Raw genomic sequence first — 22,527 nt, 5'->3', positions numbered from 1 at the left:
AATCATTATATGTGCCTTACTGAATAAGTAGTAATTTATTTGGATACTTGTTTTTTATGGATATCTTTTCTCTTTTGAAAGACTAAGTCCTAATAAATACTTGGTCTGTCTTCTGTGAAACCCATTATATGTGGAACTTATTCTGTTGTCTCTTGGCTATATTCCTTAGCACAAAAAACTTGGCCAGTACAATTTGCAGAAATACTGGAGTAACTTCTGGAACTAACTTATTCCAGCTGATGTCAGTTCACTGTCTGATAAGCATTTGACAACTTAAGGACTAACAGCATTTAAATTTTAATGCATGCACTTCATTTTGCTTTTTTGATTCAGATTTTACAAAATATTAATTACTTGTTTCTTTAGGTAAAAGTAATTTCAAGATTTTCTATTTATGCATTTTTTTTCCTCTTTTCAACAGTAATCTGAGAAACAGAGGAAGCTCTCTTTGTGATATTGCTATTTTAGTTGTTGACATTATGCATGGTTTGGAGCCCCAGACAATTGAATCTATTAATCTTCTGAAATCTAAAAAATGTCCCTTCATTGTTGCACTCAATAAGGTAAGCCCCCCTGAAGAATTAAATGTGAATACATGCTTCTTAAATTTTTGTGATTAAACAAATGTGTCATAGTATAACTTTCATATAAGAATATGTACTCAGGCTAAGTTCAATGTATTTTAACCAATTTATACATACATATAACCACCACCATCAGAATATAGATCATCTCCATATTCCCAGAATGTTCATTCATGTTCCTTATTAGTAAGCCTACCCCCTTTTCAACTCCAAGAACTGATCTATTACTATAGACTAATTTTGTCTGTTTTATATTTTCATAATAATGAAATTATGTAGTGTGTACTCTTTTGGGTCTGGCATTTTCTTCTACTCTTGATATTTTATATTTATCCATGTTGCATATACCATTGGTGGTTCCTTTTCACTGATGAGTGATAGTTCATCATCTTGATTAATACTACACTTCATTTACACACTGAAGAATATTTGGGTTGATTCTACTTTAGGTTATTAACAAAGCAGCTATCAACATCCCTACACATCTTTGGGTTGAAATTTCTTACTTACTTTGAGTAAATATTTAAAAAGAAAGTTGGTGGTTCAAGTAAGTTGTATATGTTCCATTTAATGAGAAAATGACATTTTCTCAAAGAGTTTATACGATTTTATATTTTAAGATTTCAATTCTGCACATTCTTGGCAACATCTGTTTTACATACAGCAAGTATAATTGTGTAATACTAAATTTTATTGTGATTTAATTTGCATTTCTTTGATGCCTAATGGCCTCAAAAATCTTTTCATGCATTTACCACTCTTTGTGAAGTAACTATTTTAAAATGTTTGCTCATTTTTTTTTACTGGATTGTTGTCTTACTATTGAATTTAAGAGTTCTTTATTGCTGATATAAGTCCTTTGCCAGTGGTTTGTATTGTGGGTACATACTTATAGTCAAGGACTTGGTTTTTCATTTTCTTAGTGATGTGTTTTGAAAAGCACAGATTTCTAATTTTGGTGAAGTCCAGCGTATGAGAAATTTTTTTTATAATTTGTGTTTTTTAGATTCTCTGTAAGTAATCTTTAACCACCCCAATTTATGAAAAAATTTTCAGTGTTTCTAGATATTTAACAATTAAGTCTGTGGTATTTTCAGTTAATTTTTATTCATGGTAGAAATGTGATAACCACCACTTCGTTCTGTTTATGAACTGTTTCTACTTGTTTGCTTGTTTTAGTTTTGTTTTCTTTTTAATTCCACATTATTAGTGAAATCATATAGTATTTGTCTTTCTCTGTCAGGCTAATTTCACTTAGCATAATATCCTCTGGGTCTATCAATATTGTAAATGACAAGCTCTCATTCATTTTTATGGCTGAGTAATACTCCAGAGTGTGTGTGTGTGTGTGTGTGTGTGTGTGTACACATATGTACCACATCTTTATCCATTTAACTATCAGTGATCACTTAGGTTGCTTCCATATCTTGGCTATTGTAAATAATGATGCAATAAACATAGGGGTGCATCTTCTTTTTTAATTAATGTTTTCATTTTCTTTAGATAAATATCTAGTAGTGGGATTACTCGATCATGATGGTATTTCTATTTTTAATATTTTGAGGAGTCTCCATACTGTTTTTCACATTGATTGGTTGCACCAATTTACATTCCCACCAGTAGTGCACCAGAGTTCCCTTTTCTGCACATCCTCACCAACACTTGTTATTTATTGTCTTTTTTTAAACTAGCCACTGTGACTTTATAACAAGGTGACGTTTCATTGTGGTTTTATTTCCCTGATGATTAGTGACATTGAGCATCTTTTCATGTGTCCGTTAGCCATCTCTATGTCTTTGGAGAAATGTCTAGGTTCTCTGCCCATTGTTTTATTTGGATCATTTGTGTTTTGAGATGTTGCTGTGTATATGTTCTTTATATATGTCTGATATTAACTCTTTATTGGATATATCCTTTGCAGATATCTTCTGTCATTCAGTAGATTGTGTTTTTGTTTTGTTGATGGGTTTCCATCACTTTACAAAACGTTTTTATTTCGGTGTAGTCCCAGTGGTTTATTTCTGTTTACCTTGCCTTTGGAGACACTTGGGTGTCTGACTTTTGGTTTCAGCCTAGGTTGTGATTTCAGGGTTGTGAAATTGAGCCCCACATCAGGCTCTGTGCCCCTCTGCCCCTCCTGCTCATGCTCACTCTGTTTCAAATAAATAAATAAATAAATGAATCTTAAAAACAAAAAAAGGAAACGAAAAATATTGGCTATAGTCAATGTCAGATAAATTACTGTGTTCTTTTCTAGGAGTTTTATGGTTTCAGGTCTTACATTTAGGTCTTTATTACATTTTGAGTTTATTTTGTGTATGATGTTAGAAAGTGGTTCAGTTTTACTCTTTTACATGTAGTTGTCCAGATTTCCTAGCATCATTTATTTAAGAGACCGTCTTTTCCCCATCGTATATTCCTTTCTCCTTTGTAATAGATAGACCCTATAAGCATTGGTTTATTTCTGGGCTCTCCGTTCCGTTGAATTGAGTCTGTTTTTTGTGCCAGTATCACTGTTTTCGTTGCTGTAGTTTTGTAACATTGCTTGAAATCCAAGATTGTGCTAACTCCAGCTTTGTTTTTTTTTTTTTTTTTTTCCAAGAATGCTTTAGCTATTTGGAGCCTTTCTGATTCTGTACACATTTTTAGGATTATTGGTTGCAGTTCTGTGAAAATTGCTATTGGTACTTTGATAGGGATTGCATTGAATCTGTAAATTGCTTTGGGTAGAATGAACATTATAACAGTATTCTTCCATCCATGAGTGTGGTATATCTTTCCATTTGTTTGTGTCATTTTCCCTTTATAAGTGTCCTAGAGTTTTCAGAGTACCAGTTTTTCACCTTCTGGGTTAAATTTGTTCCTAGATACTTTATTCTTTCTGGTACAACTGTAAATGGGATGATTTTCTTGCCTTTCTCCTACTTAATTATTAGTGTATAGAAATGCAGGAGATTTTTGTATGTTAATTTTGTATTCCCCAACTTTACTGAATTCATGCATTCTAATCATTTTTTTTAGCAGAATCTCTATATTATCCTGTCGTGCACTAACAGTGATGGTTTTATCCCCTTCTTACCAATTTGGGTGCCTTTTATTTCTTGTGTGTCTGCTACTATTGGGACTTCCTGTGTTATATTGAATAAAAGTGGCAAGAATGGACATTCTTGCTCTGTTCCTGATCTTAGAAGAAAGGCTTTCAGTTTTTCACCGTTGAGTATGATGTTAGCTGTGGGTTTGTTATATATGGCCTTTATCATGTTGAGGTATGTTCCCTCTAAACCCACTTTGTTGAGTTTTTATCATGAACAGATGTTGGTGTCAGATGCATTTTCTGAACCTGTTGAGATGATTTTATAACTTTTATCCTTTATTTTGTTCATGTGGTGTATCACCTTGACTGATTTTGGATATTGAACCATCTTTGCATCCCCAGAATAAATCCCACTTGATTGTGGTGAATGATTATTTTCAATGTATTGTTGAATTTGGCTTGCTAATATTTTGTTGAGGACTTTTGCATCTGTGTTCATCAGAGGCATTAGCCTGCAGTTTTCTTTTCTTTTCTTTTCTTTTTTTTTTTTTTTTTTTTTTGGTAGTGTCTTTGTCTTGTTTTGGAATTGGGTTAATACTGGCATCATGGAATGTATTTGGAAATTATCCTTCCTTATCTGTTTTTGGAATAGTACAAGAGGAAAATTGGTATTAACTATTCTTTAAATGTTAGGTAGAGGGATCTCTGAGTAGATCCCTTAGCTTAGCGGTTTAGCACCTGTGTTTGGCCCAGGGCGTGATCCTGGAGACCCAGGATCGAGTCCCACATCGGGCTCCCTGCATGGAGCCTGCTTCTCTCTCTGCCTGTGTCTCTGCCTCTCTCTCTCTGTGTCTCTCATGAATGAATGAATGAATAAATAAATAAAGTCTTTAAAAAATAAAATAAATAAATGTTAGGTAGAATTCACCTGTGAAGCCATTTGGTTTCAGAAGTCCTGGACTTTTGTTTGTTGGGATCGTTTTGATTATTGGTTCAATTTTGTTACTGGTAACTGGTCTGTTTGGGTTTTGTTTTATTGATTTTCTGGTTTATTCATTTCTTCTAAGTTGTTAAAGTTGTTGGCATATAATTTTTTTTTTTTGAAGATTTGAGAGAGAGAGTGAGCACCAGCAGGGGGAGGGGCAGAGGGAGAAGTAGACTCTCCACTAAGCAGGGGCTTTGATCCCAGGATTCGGGGATCATGACCTGAGCTGAAGGCAGATGCTTAATGGACTAAGTCATGCAGTTGCCCCTGCATATCATTTTTATGTAACAGATTCATGGTCCTTTGTATTTCTGTGGTGTCAGTTACTTGTTTCTGATTTTGAGTCCTCTTTTTTTTCTCAAAGAGTCTAAAGGTTTATTAATTTTTGTTTCTTTGCAAAAAACTATCTCTTGGTTCCACTGATCTATTGTTTTTATAGTCTCTTTCATTTATTTCTTCTCTGATGTGTATTATTCTCTTCCTTTTACTAACTTTAGGCTTTTTTGTTGTTGTTGTTTTCCCCCAGTCCCTTTAAGTATAAGGTTAGATTGTTTATTTGAGATTTTTCTTTCTTGAGATAAGCCTGAATTGCTATGAGTTTTTTCTAATAACTTTTCACTGTATCACAAAGATTTTGGATTGTTGTATTTTCATTTTTATTTGTCTCAAGGTGTTTTTTTAAATTTCCTCTTTGAATACTTCATTGACCCACTGGTTGTTCAGTACCATGTTCTTTAGCCCTCACGTTTTTTCCGGTTTTTCTCTTGTTATTTATTTATTTTTTTATTCTGTTTTGGTTGGAAAGGATTGATGTGATTTCATTCTTAAGTTTATTGAAACTTGTTTTGTGACCTAATGATCCTCTTAGTTTTTACAGAAAGCCTTCTAGAATTTTGATTTGAATTGTAGATGAATTCTGTAAGAACTGACATTTTATCAAAATTGAGTCCTCTGATAAGTGAACATGATATTTCTACATTTACTTAATTATTTTCTTTTGGTGATATTTGGTGTCCATGTGTTAGACATATTTTTCTAAATTTATCTCATAGTATGCCATGGTTTTGGTGCTATTGTAAATACCATTTTAAAATTTTAGATTTCTAGTTTTAAATTTATATAGGAACATATTTGAGTTTTATGTATTCATTTTTAATTTTGTGATCTTATTAAATTCACTGATTAGGCCTACTAGCTTCTTTTGTACATCATGTGGAATTTTCCATCTATACAATTATATTATCTGCAAATAGCTATTTTATTTTTTCCCTTCATGTGTGTGCTCTGTAAATTTTCCCCTTCCTTACTGCTCTAACTTCTAGAACAATGTTGAAGAGAAATAATGACAGACACTTTGCTTTCTGCTCCATCTTGGGGGAAGTCCTTGGTCTTCCACCAATTATATATAATGTCAGCCGTAGGTTGTTTAAAGTGCTATTTGTGGTTTTTTTAAGTCATGAGTTTTGATTTTTGTCAGATGGCTCTTCTCCATCTCTTGAGATATTTATGTGGCTTTTCCTCTTCCATAAGATGAACTAATGTTGCTGTTTTGAGGGGACTTTACTTTTTATTATCAAGACTTTATTATCTTTAGAGCCATTTAACATTTACAGCAATTTTGAAGAGAGGGTACAGAGATTTCCCCCATACCTTTCCTCCCCCAGAAAGTCTCCCCCATTTTCCGTACACTCCCTCCCACACCAGGGTGTGATATGTTATAATTGATGAAAATTCATTGACTTATAATCAACCAAAGTCCATAGTTTACTTCTTGGTCTTGTACGTTCTATGGGTTTAGACAAATGTATAATGACCTGTATCCATCATTTTGGTGTCATAAAGTATTATCACGACCTTGAAAATCTTACTGCTCTGTTGTTCTCCCACCTCCCAGTCCCCCCCTAAAGATCCTTGATCTTTTTACTATCTGCATAGTTTTGCCTTTTCCAGAGTGTCGTATAGTTGGGATTGTACAGCGTTCTGGAATAAACTTTATCAGATCACCTTCTTTCACTTAAAAATAGGAATTAAACTTTCCTCTATGTATTTTCATGGCTTTTTTTTTTTTTTTTTTTTACTTTTAGCTCATTCATTTTGTTTAATAATTCCATTGTCTGGATGCACTACAGTTTTATTCATTTATCCATTGAAGGGCATCTTGGTTGCTTGCAAGTTTGGCAGTTAGTAATGAAGCTGCTGTAAACCTCTGTTTACAGAGGTGCGGATTTGTGCATGGACATGTTTTTTAGCTCCTTTGGGTAAATACCCAGGAGTGTGATGGTGGATTGTATGGTAAGCATGTTTAGTTTTGCAAGAAACTGCTGAACTCTTCTCAAGTGGTTGTAAGTGTAATTGCAAGCCTACCAGCAACGAATAAGAATTCCTGTTGCTCTACATCTTGACCAGCATTTGGTATTGTGTTTTGGACTACATCTAATAGGTATATAGTGGTATTCATTGTTGTTTTAATATGTTTCCTAAAGATGTTCTCTGAGATGTGGAATGTCTTTTCACGTGCTTATTTGCCATTTCTGAGGTGTCAAATTCATTGGTACATTTTTTAAAAAGATTTATTTATTTATTTATTCAGGAGAGACAGAGAGAGAGAGGCAGAGACACAGGCAGAAGGAGAAGCAGGCTCCATGGAGGGAGCCTTACATGGCACTCGATCCCGGGTCTCCAGGATCATGTCCTGGGCTGAAGGCAGGTGCCGAACTGCTGAGCCAACCAGGCATCCGTCCCATTGGCGCATTTTTAAATTGGATTCTTTGTTTTCTTACTTTTGAGTTTTAAGAGTTAATATATTTTGGAAACAGTTTCTTTATCAGCTGACTTTTGCACATGTTTTATCCCAGTCTGGCTTCTTATTTCACTTTCTAGACTCACTCTCTGTTTCACAGAAGTTTTTAATTTTAATAAAGTTTAGCTTATCTTTCTTTCATGGATCATGCCTTTAGTATCTAAAGAGTCAAGGGCATCACATTTTTTTCTGTGTTTTGTAGGAGTTTTAGAGTTTTGTATGTTACATTTAGGTCTGTGATTATTCTGAGTTAATTTTTGTTACATGGAAGAAAAGATTGTTTTTTTGCATGTGGATGATACTCAGTTGTTCCAGCACTATTTTTAAATGTTAAACCAACCTTACATCACTAGAATAAACCTACTTGGTCATGATGTAGTATCCCTTTCATATATTGCAAGGTTTGATTTGATAAGCTGTTGCTGATGATTTTTGTGTCCATATTCATGAATGATTTTGCTATATAATTTTCCTTTCCTGTAGTGTCTTTTGTCTGATTTTGATATCAGAGTAATGTTGCCTTGTAAGATGAATTGAGAAATATTTCCTCCTTCATTTTCTGAGAGAGTGTGTGTGTGTGTGTGTGTGTGTGTGTGTGTGTGTGTGTATAAATGATAAAATGTTTGGTAGAATTCACCAGGAACCAGATCTGCATAGAATCTCTTTAAACAAGTACAGGTTATTTTAGTTTTTATTTTTCTCTAATTAGTATAGAAATTTGTTTCCAAGAACCAGCTCATTGTTTTTTATCTCCTTGATTTCCAGTGTTAATTTAATTATTTTTCTTTCTTTCTGTTTAGTTGTCATGTCTTCTTCTAACTTCTTAAGGTAGAATCTTAGATTGTTGATTTCAGATATTTTTTCTTGTCTAATAGAAGTATTTAAGGGTATGTTTTACACACTGTTAAAAGCATTGCTGAGGGGTTCCTGGGTGACTCAGTCGGTTAAGCATCCAACTATTGATTTTGACTCAGGTTGTGCTCTCAGGGTCATGGGATTGAGCACCGTATTGGGTTCTTTGCTAAGGGCAGAGTTTATTTGTCCATTTCCCTTTGCTCCTCCCCTCACTTGTGCTTACTCGCTCTCTATCTCTAGGAATAAATAAAATCTTAAAAAAAACAACACTGCTTAGGTATATTGTACTTTTATTATCATTTGAATCAAATTATTTCCTGAATATTTTTACTTGATACAGACTTCTAGGCTTAAAATTTTTTTCCTTCTATAAAAAAATTTTTTGCCTTCATCATTGCTTTATGGTTTTTATGTCTTCGTGTCTTTGTTTCCCTGTATGTAATGTCTTCCTTTTTCCTTGATTGCTTTTAAGAACTTTTAAGGGTTCACAATTGAGATTATGTAATAATTTGTTTATCCTACTTTGATTTGTTTTTCTTAGATCTACGAACTTGTAGTCTTCATCAATTAAAAATTTTTTTTTGGTTATATATTTTTCATAAGTGAGGTTTTCTTTCATCTTTTTTCATATGCTTCAATTGGGATAGTATTTATTGCTACATCTTCAAGGCCTCCAGTCTTTTGTAACATGTAGTTTGCTATTAAGCTTATCCAGTGAATTTTTATTTCAAATTATATATATATTTTTAGGTCCACAACATATTTTATAATAACTATTTTAAGGACCTCATATGCTAATTACAACATCTTTGTCATTTCTGGGGCTATTTCTGCTTACTAATTTTTGTCCTCTGTAGCATTCAGATTTGGGCAGACTCTTGTGGTTCTAGACTGGGGAAACAGATTTTATTTGTTTTTACTACTAAATAGTTTTTCCTCTCTATACCCATTTATCACACTTGAAAAGTGAAGGAAAATACATGATTTTTTTAACAGCAAATATAATTTGAGCAATAAAAATTCAGATGGGCTGTTCTCTAAAATAGGATGTAATTATCTTTTATTTTCTATTTTTTTGGTGTATAATTTTCCTGATGATACTTGCTATTATTCTGACTACTAAACAAAGCCATTTTGGAATTCTAAAAAAAAAATACACTAATAAGTATATTATCCTAAGATAATTCTAGGATCTCATCTTTTGCAAATAAATTGGTTTGGAAGCTGATGGGCAGCATGTTAACTCAGAAGTTTCTAATTTAAGAGGGGATGCAGTTAAGCAGGTTATTATACAGGCTTCTTGGTATAATAAAATATTTGAGTAATTCACACTCTCCTGAATATATTTAATATACATTAGGAATTTTTAGAAGTTTTAGCCTTAATTAAATTCCTAAGTGTTTTGAATGTCTTAAAGATATTTCTCATGAAATATTTTTTTTCCAGATTGATAGGTTGTATGATTGGAAAAAGAGCCCTGACTCTGATGTGGCTGCTACTTTAAAGAAGCAGAAAAAGAATACAAAAGATGAATTTGAGGAGCGAGCAAAGGCTATTATTGTGGAATTTGCACAGCAGGTAAGAAAACTTTTCCTTCTTGATGAAGAGTCTATATCATAGAATATTTTTACTTTTGTCCTATTGTCCTTATACTAAAGCCAACATTTTCACTAATGTTGGTTCTGTTCCCTTATCAATGCCAAGGAGTGTTCTCCATTCTTTTCCCTATCCCTTTTTCTTTTTAAATTAGCTAATACTTCAAAGATCTGTTTTTATAATCTGAATGTTTATTTTTAAAAATAAAGTTGATTTGAAGGGGTGCCTGGATCACTCAGTCTGTTAAGTGTCTGTCTCTAGATTTCAGTTCAGGTCAATGATCTCAGGGTTGTGAGATCAAGCCCTGCATCTGGCTTTCTGCTTGAGATTCATTCTCTCTCTCTCTCTCCCTCCCCCCCACCCCTCTCCCTCCTTTCCCCCTCTCTTTCCCCTTCCCTCTCCCTCCCCTTCCCCTTCTGCCCCTCCCTCCCAATCGATCAAAAAAAAAAAAAAAGAAAACCTGAAAAGAAATTACATTTTTGTGAAAGAACTGCATAATATGCATGATCTCTTGAGTGTTTTTGAGGAATTTCAGAAAGACAAGCTACTTGCCTATCTGTCATCTAATCAGTCATACTGTTCTGGATGTTTCCTTCCACAGCTTGGCCTTTTGGAATGATTTTTGCTTTTTATGTTTCTAGGGTTTGAATGCAGCTTTGTTTTATGAGAATAAGGATCCCCGTACTTTTGTGTCCTTGGTACCTACCTCTGCGCATACTGGTGATGGTATGGGAAGTCTGATCTACCTTCTTGTCGAGTTAACTCAGACCATGTTAAGCAAGAGACTTGCACACTGTGAGGAGCTAAGAGCACAGGTTATGGAGGTACTGATGAGTTTTTCAGTTTATTTTCTTTTATTCCTTTAACAGTGAGTTCTTGGGTGGGGATGTCTTCTGCTTTTAGATTCAGTCAGCATAGTATATCATATATCTCATTCCCTTTACACTTATGTCTCTCAGGTTAAGGCTCTACCAGGAATGGGCACCACTATAGATGTGATACTGATCAATGGGCGTTTGAAGGAAGGAGATACAATTATTGTTCCTGGAGTAGAAGGGCCCATTGTAACTCAGATTCGAGGCCTCCTATTACCTCCTCCTATGAAGGAATTAAGGGTGAAGGTAAGCCTAGGTGGTAAATGTTGACACATGGGGACATATACAGTGTAAGTTCTGTTGAGGTCACTTCCTCACTTCAAGAGCTGCCTGGCCTAATATGCCCTCACTCTTTGTCCTATATTTGGTATCTTCATGCGGAAGGGATCATCCATCAGGATGGAGATGTATGCATGTTCTTATTTTTCATCCGAGCTTTCCATGAGAACTGAAGTATATTGTTTTGGTTCTACCCTGACTAGTTTTAAACATTTTTTATCATGAAATAAATACAGAAAACTACACAAAACATAGAAAAGTTCAACAGATTTTTAAAAAGCAGACAAACAGATGAAGAATAGATCATTGCTGACACCCTGGAAGCCTGTGTGCCTCTCATGGGTGTTAGCCACTCCCACACCTTCCTAAAAGTTAACCATGTTTCCATTTTTATGGTAGTAATTAATAGCCTTTAAAAATAGTTTTTTAATACCTGAGTGTGTGCCCCTAAAAATTGTGTATGGACTTCATATAAGTGGGATCATTCTCATTTCCATTGTATCTGGCTTCTTCTAGTCAAAGAACCAAAACAAAACACCTTTAAGATTTATCCATGTTTTTGCATATAGCTATAGGTCATTTTTTTGTGGTATATTCTGCATAAATATATCATGGTTGGGACGCCTGGGTGGCTTAGTGGTTAATCGTCTGCCTCTGGCTCAGGGCATGATCCTGGAGACCCGGAATCGAGTTCCGCATTGGGCTCCCTGCATGGAGCCTGCTTCTTCCTCTGCCTGTGTCTCTGCTCTCTCTGTGTCTCTCATGAATAAATAAATAAAATCTTAAAAAAAAATGTGTATGTGTATATATATATATATATATATATATATATATATATATATATATATAAAATCATGTTTTATTTATCTGTCCTCCTGTTGATGGCAACTGTAGGCTATCTCCAGGTTTTAAATTTTTGCTATTACAAGCAGTATTGTTGCTACAAACATAATTGTATTATCTGTTGGTGCAATTGTGCAAGATTCTGCAGGGTATATGCCTAGGAGTGAATTGCTGAGTTCTCACTTATGCTCAGCTCCAATTTTACTGGATAAGGCCACACTGTTGTCCACAGTGAGTCCAACAAGTTACACTTTCACCTGCAGTATATTAGAGTTTTCATTATTTCACTTCTGTCAGCTCTTTGATGCTGTCAGATTTTTAAATGTTCACATCTGGTAGCTTGTTGTTTCATTTGGTACTTGCCTGATTGAAATATGGTTGGGCATTTTGTATGTTTATTAACCATTGAAGTTCATTCCTTTGTGAAATGTCTCTGTGCTCCAGCATTGTCTGACTTGATTAATTAGGAATAGTCTGTATAGTCAGGAGACTAGTTTGTTAGTGGCTTGTATGCATCGCAGCATCTTCTCTTACTCTGTGACTTGTCTTTTCACCTTTTCTAAGGTATCTTTTTTTTTTTTTTTTTTAATGATAGTCACAGAGAGAGAGAGATAGAGAGAGAGGCAGAGACATAGGCAGAGAGAAGCAGGCTCCATGCATCGGGAGCCCGACGTGGGACTCGATCCCGGGTCTCCAGGATCGCGCCCTGGGCCAAAGGCAGGTGCCAAACCGCTGCGCCACCCAGGGATCCCCTTTTCTATGGTATCTTAAGAAACAGAAATCTTTCATTTTAGTGTGAATTTATCAATCTTTTGTGTTTATTGCTTTCTGTGTCTAAGAAAAATTTCCCTACCCCATGATCCTAAAAATATTATCTCTCACATCATCTCCTACTGCCAGCCACTTTGCAAATAAATGTGGTAACAAATGTTTTGATCTCTACAGAACCAGTATGAAAAGCATAAAGAAGTAGAAGCAGCTCAGGGGGTAAAGATTCTTGGAAAAGACCTAGAGAAGACATTGGCTGGTTTACCCCTCCTGGTGGCTTATAAAGAAGATGAAATCCCAGTTCTTAAAGTAAGTTACTTAAAAATTTTTTTCCCCTCTAGAGTTATTGGAGTCCTGCTGGTGTGTCCGCAGGACACATCCTAGTAATGATGGATGAAGTGGGCACCTTTGTCTTTGTGAAGCTTTACCTGGAGGCTCATAGCAGATAGTTGATGCTTTTAGATTACTTCAGTTTGTACAGTCCTGTGAATTAACATAAGTAATATTTATATACACTAGAATTCTAAAATATACACTTTATTTAAATAAAAAATGAATCTAAGACCAGAAGTAGTTGTTCGTGTTTTTAGATGTCAGAATACGCAGACAAAACTCAAAATATTACAAGGAAGTAGGAGTCGTTTTAAAGCTTGTGTATGTGTCTGTAGGAGTAGATGCCCACTGGAGTCTAGCATAGTTTCCCAAAAGCAAACTTTGAGTTGATATACTCACTTGCCAAAGAGAAGATGGCTCTCTGTTCCTAGCATATTGGCTTGTGTCCTGGCAGCATCAAGTCACCGCCATCAGGGAATCAGTCCACCTTAGGGTCAGTGAGAAGAGGGCCAGCCTTCCTCTGCGGCTAGTCCCAGCTGTGGCATGGACTGCTGCATCCTTCATGGCTTGGATGTGACTGTCCTTATTCCTGGGGAAAATCTCTTCGTCTCTAAAGGAGCAGTGACAGAGGAAGAGGATGCTGAGGCATTTCAGGAAAGACAGTCAAGCAGACTCTGTGGGCTTCCATAACACATTGTATTTATAAAGTGCTTTTAACTTTGAAAAGATTATTTTTGTTTCATTCTGCTCACCTAGTCTACCTTATTTGCGAAGCACAGCAGAAGCTCAATAGATCTCAGTACTAGGAAGTGTAAGACAAAGGTGAAGTGTGGGACACAGCTCAGATTTGGCCCCCGAATCGCTGCCTCTTTTCTAGCACAGGTTCTGCTACGTCTTACTTTTTCTTAGCTTTGGTTTCCTATTTTCAGGTGAATACTTAATTTAAAAAAACAGAAATGTGGGCAGCCTGAGTGGCTCAGCAGTTTAGTGCCACCTTGGGCCCAGGGCGTGATTCTGGAGACCCGGGATCGAGTCCCACGTCGGGCTCCCTGCATGGAGCCTGCTTCTCCCTCTGCCTGTGTCTCTGCCTCTCTCTCTCTCTCCAATGAATAAATAAATAAAATCTCAAAAAAGAAAAAAAAAAAGAAATGCAGCTTAATTCTAAGGCATTGCTGATAGAGATGCATTCACAACCTTGTCAAATTTAATTTCTTTTCAAGGATGAGTTGATCCATGAGTTAAAGCAGACGCTAAATGCTATCAAGTTGGAAGAAAAAGGAGTCTATGTTCAAGCATCTACACTGGGATCTTTGGAAGCTCTACTTGAATTTCTAAAAACATCAGAAGTGCCCGTAAGTAATCCTACCTGACTCTATAGGAGTCTGTGGTAGTTGTGGTTGGTTTTGTTTCTTTTACCAGACACAGGCATTTAAGCTCAGAAATTCCCTTTCTACAGTATGCAGGAATTAACATTGGTCCAGTCCATAAAAAAGATGTTATGAAGGCTTCAGTGATGCTAGAACATGATCCCCAGTAAGTAATTTCTCTTCTGCTGTGAAGGCTTTCATATTACTTGTTGTCTTCAAACGGTCCTTCGTGACATACTCTGTGTTTCACCAAATGATCTTTATTGTGTTTGAACCTTTCAGGTATGCAGTAATTTTGGCCTTTGATGTGAGAATTGAACGGGATGCACAAGAAATGGCTGATAGTTTAGGAGTTAGAATTTTTAGTGCAGAAATTATTTATCATTTATTTGATGCCTTTACGAAATATAGACAAGACTACAAGAAACAGAAACAAGAAGAATTTAAGTAAGTTGGTGATTTTACTTACTTTGGGTCTTTGGCAATGAAGTGGTTAGGAATTACCAAATGCAGGCTGCTTCCACTACCCTGAAAGAGCATTCCTGTGAAACCTTCCATAAGCCAAAATGGCATAAAGGGAAGAAGCAATTACCATTAATTCATATGGGAAATTTTTGAACACTCCTAGGCTCAAACTATAATCTCTCTCATGCTTTTCTGCTATCTTAGGACACATCTTGATAGCAGATTTAAAAAAAAAAAAATTGAGGTGAAGGCCAATTGCTCATAGACAGACACAGCTCCAGCAGCATGATAGTGAGATGCTGAGTGTGGTCCCTGGGAACAAGCTCAGCGGGGCCACTCTCTTTGGGGTGCCCGCTTGACCTTAATGGCTCACTGTAAAACAAATGCTAAATGTTTTTGCTTTTTGCCTTTTTTCATAAAAGCAAAATTCTCCTCAGAGGTTAGAGAAAGCAGGTACTAATGTAGGTCTTTTGTAAAAGCAAGGTGGCAATAGGCAAACTTTTCAGACCCGTGGGGGACATCTGTGCAAGAAAGGTACGTGGACAGTAGAAGCACATGGCATTTGCTCAAACAGAGAGGCTGCCATCCTGATGGAATGTATTAAAAACCATAAATTCTGCCCATCTGAGGCATTCCAGCAGTGTTAACAAAGCTCTGTAGTGTTTTAGTTTTTAATTTTCAAATTGGCAGACCTGGGTCTCATCAATTGGTGAGTAGTTGCTAAAATCCTCTTGTTTGGAGTTTCTTATCTGGTATTACACAGGAAGGAAGGAACAATATGAGAATGTGGAAGGTGAGGGACTGAAATGAAGGGAAGTATTCTATCAGAAGAGAGCTTGCTTCTCCAGCTGACCTCACAGCTTGCCCCATGTAACATGGTGGCTCACTGCAGGTGCTGGACGAGTCAGCAGTGACCCTGACCAGGTCCCCCCCTCCTCTTGCAGCTCAGGGGATACAAGTAGTGAACACATGAGAAGTAGGGTAAGTGCCAAAGAGCGGAGGAGGAAAACTGTAATTCAGGGAAGAGACGTGACCAGCAGTGTGGCAGGGGGCAGCAGCTCAGCTCTGTAGGTCTCCCCTTCAAATAGAGATCTGGAGGGAATGAAGTGAGCTATCCAGGCAGCAGGGCAGCCCTTGGGGGCAGCCACGTTGAGAATGATGGGGAGCAGTAGGAGATGGGGTCAGAGAAGTTGGTGGGACTCTGTATGGCCCTTAAGGAGGATCTCAGCGAGTCCATGAAGGCCCTTGTTGAGCTCCCAGTGTTCCAGGTAAGACAGAGGGTGGCTCAATTTGGGCTACATATTTAAAGTAGAATTGCCAGGTGAGTGTTAGGAGATTGAGATATGCTCAGTTGAAATCATGAAACTGGGACACCTGGGTGGCTCAGCGGTTGAGCGTTTGCCTTCGGCTCGGGGTATGATCCTAGAGTACCAGGATAGAGTCCCACATCGGGCTTCCTGCATGGGGCCTGCTTCTCCCTCTCTTTGGGTGTATCTCATGAATAAATAAAATCTTAAAAAACAGAAAATCATGAAACTGGAAACGAAAAGACTTGGTTAGAGAAGACTGCTAGACACTGAATGTATTCTGAGCACATGCTTGCTAATAAGCAGGAAAATAGTGGCCTTTTGGATCACCTGATTGGGGGACATGGTATGGAGAAAGTGGCTGTTGTTCGATGTCTGTGGTCCCCAGGAGACTGCCTGTGGGTTCCATCAAGGTTCTAAACTCCCATCTAAATTTAGGGGGCAGGGCTCAGTGCTCCAGGGAGGCAGCTTTTTTAAGACTTGGGAAGCAACAGCATGGAGGGAGGGAAGGGAAGAAGATGGTGAGGGGATGAAGCATTCCAGGCAGGTGGCCTGGACCAGAACAGACACCACTGACCACTGTCAGCAGCGTCTTTCTTGCTCCTCTGGCATCCCCTGGGGGGTATTGCTTTTATCCAACAGAAGCCTCATACTTACTTGTATTTGTTTTTAATGTTTAAGTGGTTTTGTCAGCTTCATAATTTTTGGGTTTTCTTTTTTCTTTTAGGCATATAGCAGTATTTCCCTGCAAGATGAAAATCCTCCCCCAGTATATTTTTAATTCTCGAGACCCAATAGTGATGGGAGTGACTGTGGAAGCAGGTCAGGTGAAACAGGGGACACCCATGTGCGTCCCTAGCAAAAATGTAAGTTCTGGTTGTACTTTGAAAACAAGTATGGTCTCTTAAAGGAGTAAAGTGGGGAGTCCAGGATTGGCGACAAGCACAGCTTGTCCCCGTCTGTTTTATACCTCAGTACAAGTGCCACTGTTGATTCCTAGCACCAAGTATTATTGCTTCAGCAGATGAAAGTTGCAAGGTACTTTGAATTATTGCCCTTGTAAAAAATGTTTTAAAGTTTCAAGCCTGGGGAAAAGTTTATAGAATAACCAACACTCATTCCTTCCCTTGAGATTAGCGTCATACCTAAGAAAAATTGAGTTAATGTCCTATAGTTTATAGTTTTCACATTTCCCCAGTTGTCCCAAATGTCTTTCCTAATGCCACCTGCCCATCTGGTCCCAGATCCCTTCAAGGGGCTTTGCTTTTGGTTATTACAGGGTTTAGTCCCAGTAGGAACAGCCCCTCCCATCCTTTCTGTAGAGTCCAGTTGTTTTGCAGATTATTTCTCAACTTGGATTTGTCTGATGGTTTCCTCCTCACTAGATAGAAGTTACAGTTGTTGGAACAGATACTGTATGCGCAGGTGTTCCCAAACACCTCCTGCCCTGTCACACAGGCTTTCTTACTGTGGTGGTGCCATCTTCCTTTCCTGGGGAAGGTGCTGTTGCCTCAGCACTGCCAATAGAAACACATCTGTCTCCCTTTGTAATTACTAAGTAATCTCTGGGGCACTTTGAGTACCTGTGAATATCCTGTTTCAACAGTCTGTATCCTGGTAGATTTAGTGATTGGTAATCCTTGCCTAAGGCAGTGATACGATGTTTGTAACATTGTGATCCCCACCCTCCACCCCCACCCCCAACTTTTCATTAGGTACCTTATACACAGTCACTTTTTAAAAATAAAATTTGAAAAAAATAAAATAAAATTTAATGTTACCATCCAATACCAGTATTTCTGAAACCCCAGTTCTCCATTCTGGTCAGCGGGAGCCCATTCAAGCTGGTTACTTCAGCACTTAACACACAGCACGTGGAGCATCTTCTTCCTTTATGGTGCAAGCTGTTCTGGGCTCATCTAGTACTTTCACTGCCCCACACTTGGTTCCTTTAGTGGGAAATGGCACTTAGAAGTCATCTGAGCACTAGGACTTACTTCCAGGAGCTGTTGCTTTTATACCGTTTCAGTGGACTAAGGACATTTGCTTGCAGCAATTATTTGTGGCTTTGGCCACATCAAAGCCCTTGGTTTCACTCTTACTCTCCTTTATCTCTTCACAAGGAGTGGTTTTCTCCTGCATATCACTAAGGTCAGACCACTCACAACTTTGATCCTCTAACCTCAGCCTATGGGACCCCATGTGATGTATCCCTGGCTGCCACCCTGACGTAATCCCCAGTCCCCTTGCTCACCATACTGCCCACTCCAAGCTCATTTCTAATTGAGAAGTGTTGTGCCTGCCATTCTCTTGCAATATGGCACCTGTAGTGTGAAAGGATAGGCAGTAGTAGTAAGCCACACTGGACTGACAGGGCACTTCCCAGGTTGTCTAAAGCACATGATCTTCACAGCCATCTTGTGAAGGCCAGGGGGGATGTGGTGGTGTCATTGCCTAGTTTCCCAGTGAGAAAACTGCAGTGATGAGTGCTAGAGAAGATCACAGAGCCAAGGCTTTTAAACTGGCTCTTTTGCTCCAGTTTTTATTTCAGCTGTCCAGTTGCAGTGCCTGTGACTGGCAGGATTCCTCTGCTTACATTGCAGTTCTTATTTTACAGTTTGTTGACATTGGAATAGTAACAAGTATTGAAATAAACCATAAACAAGTGGATGTCGCAAAAAAAGGACAAGAAGTCTGTGTCAAAATAGAACCTATCCCTGGTGAATCTCCCAAAATGTATGGAAGACATTTTGAAGCTACAGACATTCTTGTCAGTAAGGTAAGTGTCTCCCTCAAAGTGGCCCATTTTAGGAAAGGGGTGGGGAAGGGGGGGGTCAACTCTTCTCTGGCTACCTTTATGCACTAGCTCTGAGGGCTGGAAGTTTGGACCTGTGCACTCTGAGAGGATTAGCTGCTTCTCAGGGCAGGGGCGGGTCTGTGAGGGGGCCCTGGCTTTGTTGAGGAAGGGGCCTCCTCAGTCCACTACTCCAAATAGGCAGGCGAGCACTGCACTTATCTTAGCTAAGGTTTCTTTTCAATGGGCAGTATCTGGTGACAGGCCCTGTGCTTGTCCTCGGCATGTAACGGTTACCCTGTTCCTGACCCTGTCTGTGCCTCGGGCTTGCAGATCAGCCGGCAGTCCATCGATGCCCTCAAAGACTGGTTCAGAGATGAGATGCAGAAGAGTGACTGGCAGCTTATTGTGGAGCTGAAGAAAGTATTTGAAATCATCTAATTTTTCCACATGGGGCAGGAAATTGGAATAAATGCAATATTATGTTGTAAAATCACCAAGAAAAACAAGACGGATGTATCTGGACACTGACGAACTTAAGTATGGAAGGAAAAAAATAGGTGTATAAAATGTTTTCCATGAGAAACCAAGAAACTTACACTGGTTTGACAGTGGTCGATTACATGTCCCCACAGTTCCAACGTGCCTGTTCACCTGTCCCCTCCTTTCCCGACCCTTCTCTACTGGCTGCTGTTTTAAAGTTTGCCCTAACCCAAATTTGGATTTTTATTACAGATCTAAAGCTCTTTCGATTTTATACTGATTAAATCAGTACTGCAGTATTTGATTAACCAAGCTTCTGCAGATTTTGTGATTCATGGGACTTTTTTGATGTAAGAAATACTTCTTTATTTATGCATATCCCTTCCCACGGTGATTTTTTTTTCCAGCATTCTTCTGCCGTATGCCCTTAGGAATTTTTTAAAATAGAAAATTAGGCACTCTGATATCTCTTTATCTGCTTTGTGTGAAACCATGGTGTAAAGCGTAGCTGGCTGCTATTTACTGCTTGTATAGTCCTGAGAGTCCACTGTAATCAGCACAATTCTGAACTACCAATAAAGAAAACAGACATCCACCAGTGAGCTGTTAGGCTTCCATGCTAGCATAGCTTCTCTCCACGAGTCATCAGCTTTGGTGTAATACCTTGTGTGCCAGCACACGTCAGTGTTAGAATTTTTGTACATCAATCTTGGTCCAGTTTGTCCTAGAAAATCCTATCATGCGTACGTTCCCTGATGGGGCAGTCAGTAGGGAGCTGATGGACCGTTGGGACTTGCTTAGTGCTCCTAAGCTGTTGCGGAGACATCATGATTTGTTGATAGCAGTAATTGGATTTAGCTGGGCAAGTCCACATGAAATTTTCCCCACGGCAAGGAATCTGTTAGTGGGGGATGAATTTTGGTCACAGATCTCTCGTATTGGACTACCTATGTATAGCACAGTCCTAAGGGCAGTGTGGGGTGTTCTGAAGAAAATGTCCCCATGTATTCACTGGCACAGGATTATAAATTATATTTTTCAAGTATTATGGTATAGCATAGTCTAGAAAATCCGCACCATTCTTCACTACTACTGAAGCTTCTCCAGGGATGGTAGAAGCAGAGATGAGACCACTCAAACATCTTTGGGACATCATTTTCCCAGGAAAACCTTATTATTCAATTATGTGTGTGTTCTAATTTAAAATGTGTAAATCCCTCCACTTGGAAGAAGTAAAGAAGATTTTCTTAACATACTCCTGTGTTCATGCTTGGGGACAAGAGTGATAAGATTATTTTAGAGGCTTTACCCGGAACAAGCAGAATCCCAGTCTGGGACCTCAGGAATTTCAAAGCTTAGTACGGAGCCTGTAACAATGGTCTGCTTGTAGGTTTCCTCAGCCTTTAAATAGAATTAACAGTGCAGGATTTGCTTCCTAAAGGATTCACAAAAAGGAGCCTGTACAAAATATACATACAGTTCTTTATTAAACAACTGTAAACACTTCACTGTAAAAATCCATAAAACTTTATAAACAAACATTTTGTAAATAGAATCTATACTACAGTAAAAGAATTAACACAATTATTTACATGCAATACTGACAAATTTGGCACTTATTGAAAAGAAATGTACAAAACACTTGCTTAAAAACAAAATTTTAAAATTATAAAAACTCCAAGCATTACTATCATGCACTTTGCAAATACCTCACAAGCACTTATGGCACAGCTAGCAGAGAGCACCAGGCTCCCTGGTGATATTTATGTAACTTTTAATGTGCTTCCATAAGTTTGTTGTAAAACCACCTGAACGTTGTCAAGAATAAAGTCAAATGCCATGTTCCAAACCGATTCCACCGACTGCTGCATCAACCTAAAAGGTGGGTTAAGAAAAGACATCAATCAGGTAAGATGATGGACTCCTCCTCCCACAAGAATCAGCTGAACATAAATCATTAGGGTTTTAATGTTTTTATGTAAGAACCAATTTTGGCCAAACCCCTAGAATGCTCAAAAGTATACCTACTATGGTTTTAAGCCATATAAATCTCGAGGGGAACAATCTTTTGATTGTATTATGGCATTTCTTTGGGGTTCAAAACAGAGTATCCCCTTTTCACTAACTCTAAAGAGTACAGTTAGCAGCTTGCCCAGAAGTGTAAAAGCTACTCTGCTTCCCCTCCAGTAGCTGTGTGAGATGCCTGATTTTCTTGTTCTGATAAAAATATCGAATAATTACCTTTTCATGTATTTTATAACTAGGTCCAGTTTTTCCAAATCTTTTTCCTCTATTAGATCAGTACAATATTTCACAACTTGCAGAATGTCTTCTTCCATTGGATCTAGAGAGGGGGGAAAAACTTCAAATAAGGACCAGCCTCCTTTTAAAGACAGCCAGCTGCAGGCATAAAGGAGACTCGCATTTCTATAAGCTCTCCCACTGACTTAGAGCCGTCAAACAAATGGTCTATAGTTAAGGCACTTTTCAAAGTCAGCCCCAGAGTTTGAAAGGTTAGAGGGTGGCTGGTTTTAGCCTACCAGATTTAGAAAAATGAGTTCCATTTCTACAGTCGAGTCTGTTCATGCTCTAAAATCTAGAACTGTTGTTATATCTGTCTGCGGCTGTCCCACCGGCCAAGCCAACCTGAAATGGTAGTTATCCATTCTTTGAGCAAGGTCTTCACATCACTGAATTCAACAGCTCCTGCCAGGTTTGGTGCTGGGGGTCTCCCACAGCCAACCGGCTCAGGCTGCAAACCAGAGAGGCCTGGCACACCTGAAGTGGAAGCAGAGAGTTCTCCCTGTTAAAGAAAACAAACGATAAAAAGTGCTGTGTTTACGTAACAGCAAGTACAACATTAAAATCTGGTAAAAGAAGAGGTCAAAGTTTAAAGAGTATGAAAACTATTACCAGAGGTTTCTCAGAAGCAGGACCTTCATGTTTTAGAATCCCATCAATTAACTTTTGAGGACTCCCACAGGCCCCAGGCAGAGTTTTCACAGGACTATTAAGCAACTTGTTTTTCAAAGGACTCTGGATCTTTTTGGGGGACTGATGGGATTTTTCTTCTTGTTTCGTTTCTTTTCTTTCACTGCTGCTGGTTTTAGCTGACGTAACGGATTCTTTGGCACTGTAAGAATACGAACGTGAGATTGT

At 38.1% G+C, this 22,527-nt stretch overlaps 2 protein-coding genes across 3 annotated transcripts in view; one reads left to right on the top strand and one right to left on the bottom strand.

Moving 5' to 3' along the window:
- Positions 1–20,623, top strand: part of EIF5B (eukaryotic translation initiation factor 5B) — a 90,262-nt gene extending 69,639 nt beyond the window's left edge. For both annotated transcript variants that reach the window (XM_055327941.1, XM_055327940.1), the window contains exons 14-24: positions 422–563; positions 9,705–9,836; positions 10,496–10,678; positions 10,814–10,975; positions 12,797–12,928; positions 14,173–14,304; positions 14,409–14,485; positions 14,602–14,766; positions 16,819–16,957; positions 18,709–18,870; positions 19,219–20,623. In XM_055327941.1, the coding sequence (XP_055183916.1) occupies positions 422–563; positions 9,705–9,836; positions 10,496–10,678; positions 10,814–10,975; positions 12,797–12,928; positions 14,173–14,304; positions 14,409–14,485; positions 14,602–14,766; positions 16,819–16,957; positions 18,709–18,870; positions 19,219–19,326 (1,534 nt within the window). In that variant the 3' untranslated portion in view covers positions 19,327–20,623. The remainder of the gene's footprint in view (positions 1–421; positions 564–9,704; positions 9,837–10,495; positions 10,679–10,813; positions 10,976–12,796; positions 12,929–14,172; positions 14,305–14,408; positions 14,486–14,601; positions 14,767–16,818; positions 16,958–18,708; positions 18,871–19,218) is intronic.
- A 208-nt stretch (positions 20,624–20,831) lies between these two features.
- REV1 (REV1 DNA directed polymerase) overlaps positions 20,832–22,527 on the bottom strand; it is a 95,042-nt gene continuing 93,346 nt past the window's right edge. The window contains 5 exon segments of the mRNA XM_055327939.1: positions 20,832–21,243; positions 21,610–21,712; positions 22,015–22,171; positions 22,282–22,424; positions 22,427–22,501. Coding sequence (XP_055183914.1) covers positions 21,132–21,243; positions 21,610–21,712; positions 22,015–22,171; positions 22,282–22,424; positions 22,427–22,501 — 590 coding nt within the window. The 3' untranslated portion in view covers positions 20,832–21,131.

Source organism: Nyctereutes procyonoides, unplaced genomic scaffold (genome assembly GCF_905146905.1).
Source record: "Nyctereutes procyonoides isolate TBG_1078 unplaced genomic scaffold, NYPRO_anot_genome, whole genome shotgun sequence".
Taxonomy (NCBI): domain Eukaryota; kingdom Metazoa; phylum Chordata; class Mammalia; order Carnivora; family Canidae; genus Nyctereutes; species Nyctereutes procyonoides.
This window is presented reverse-complemented; position numbering and strand designations above follow the sequence as displayed.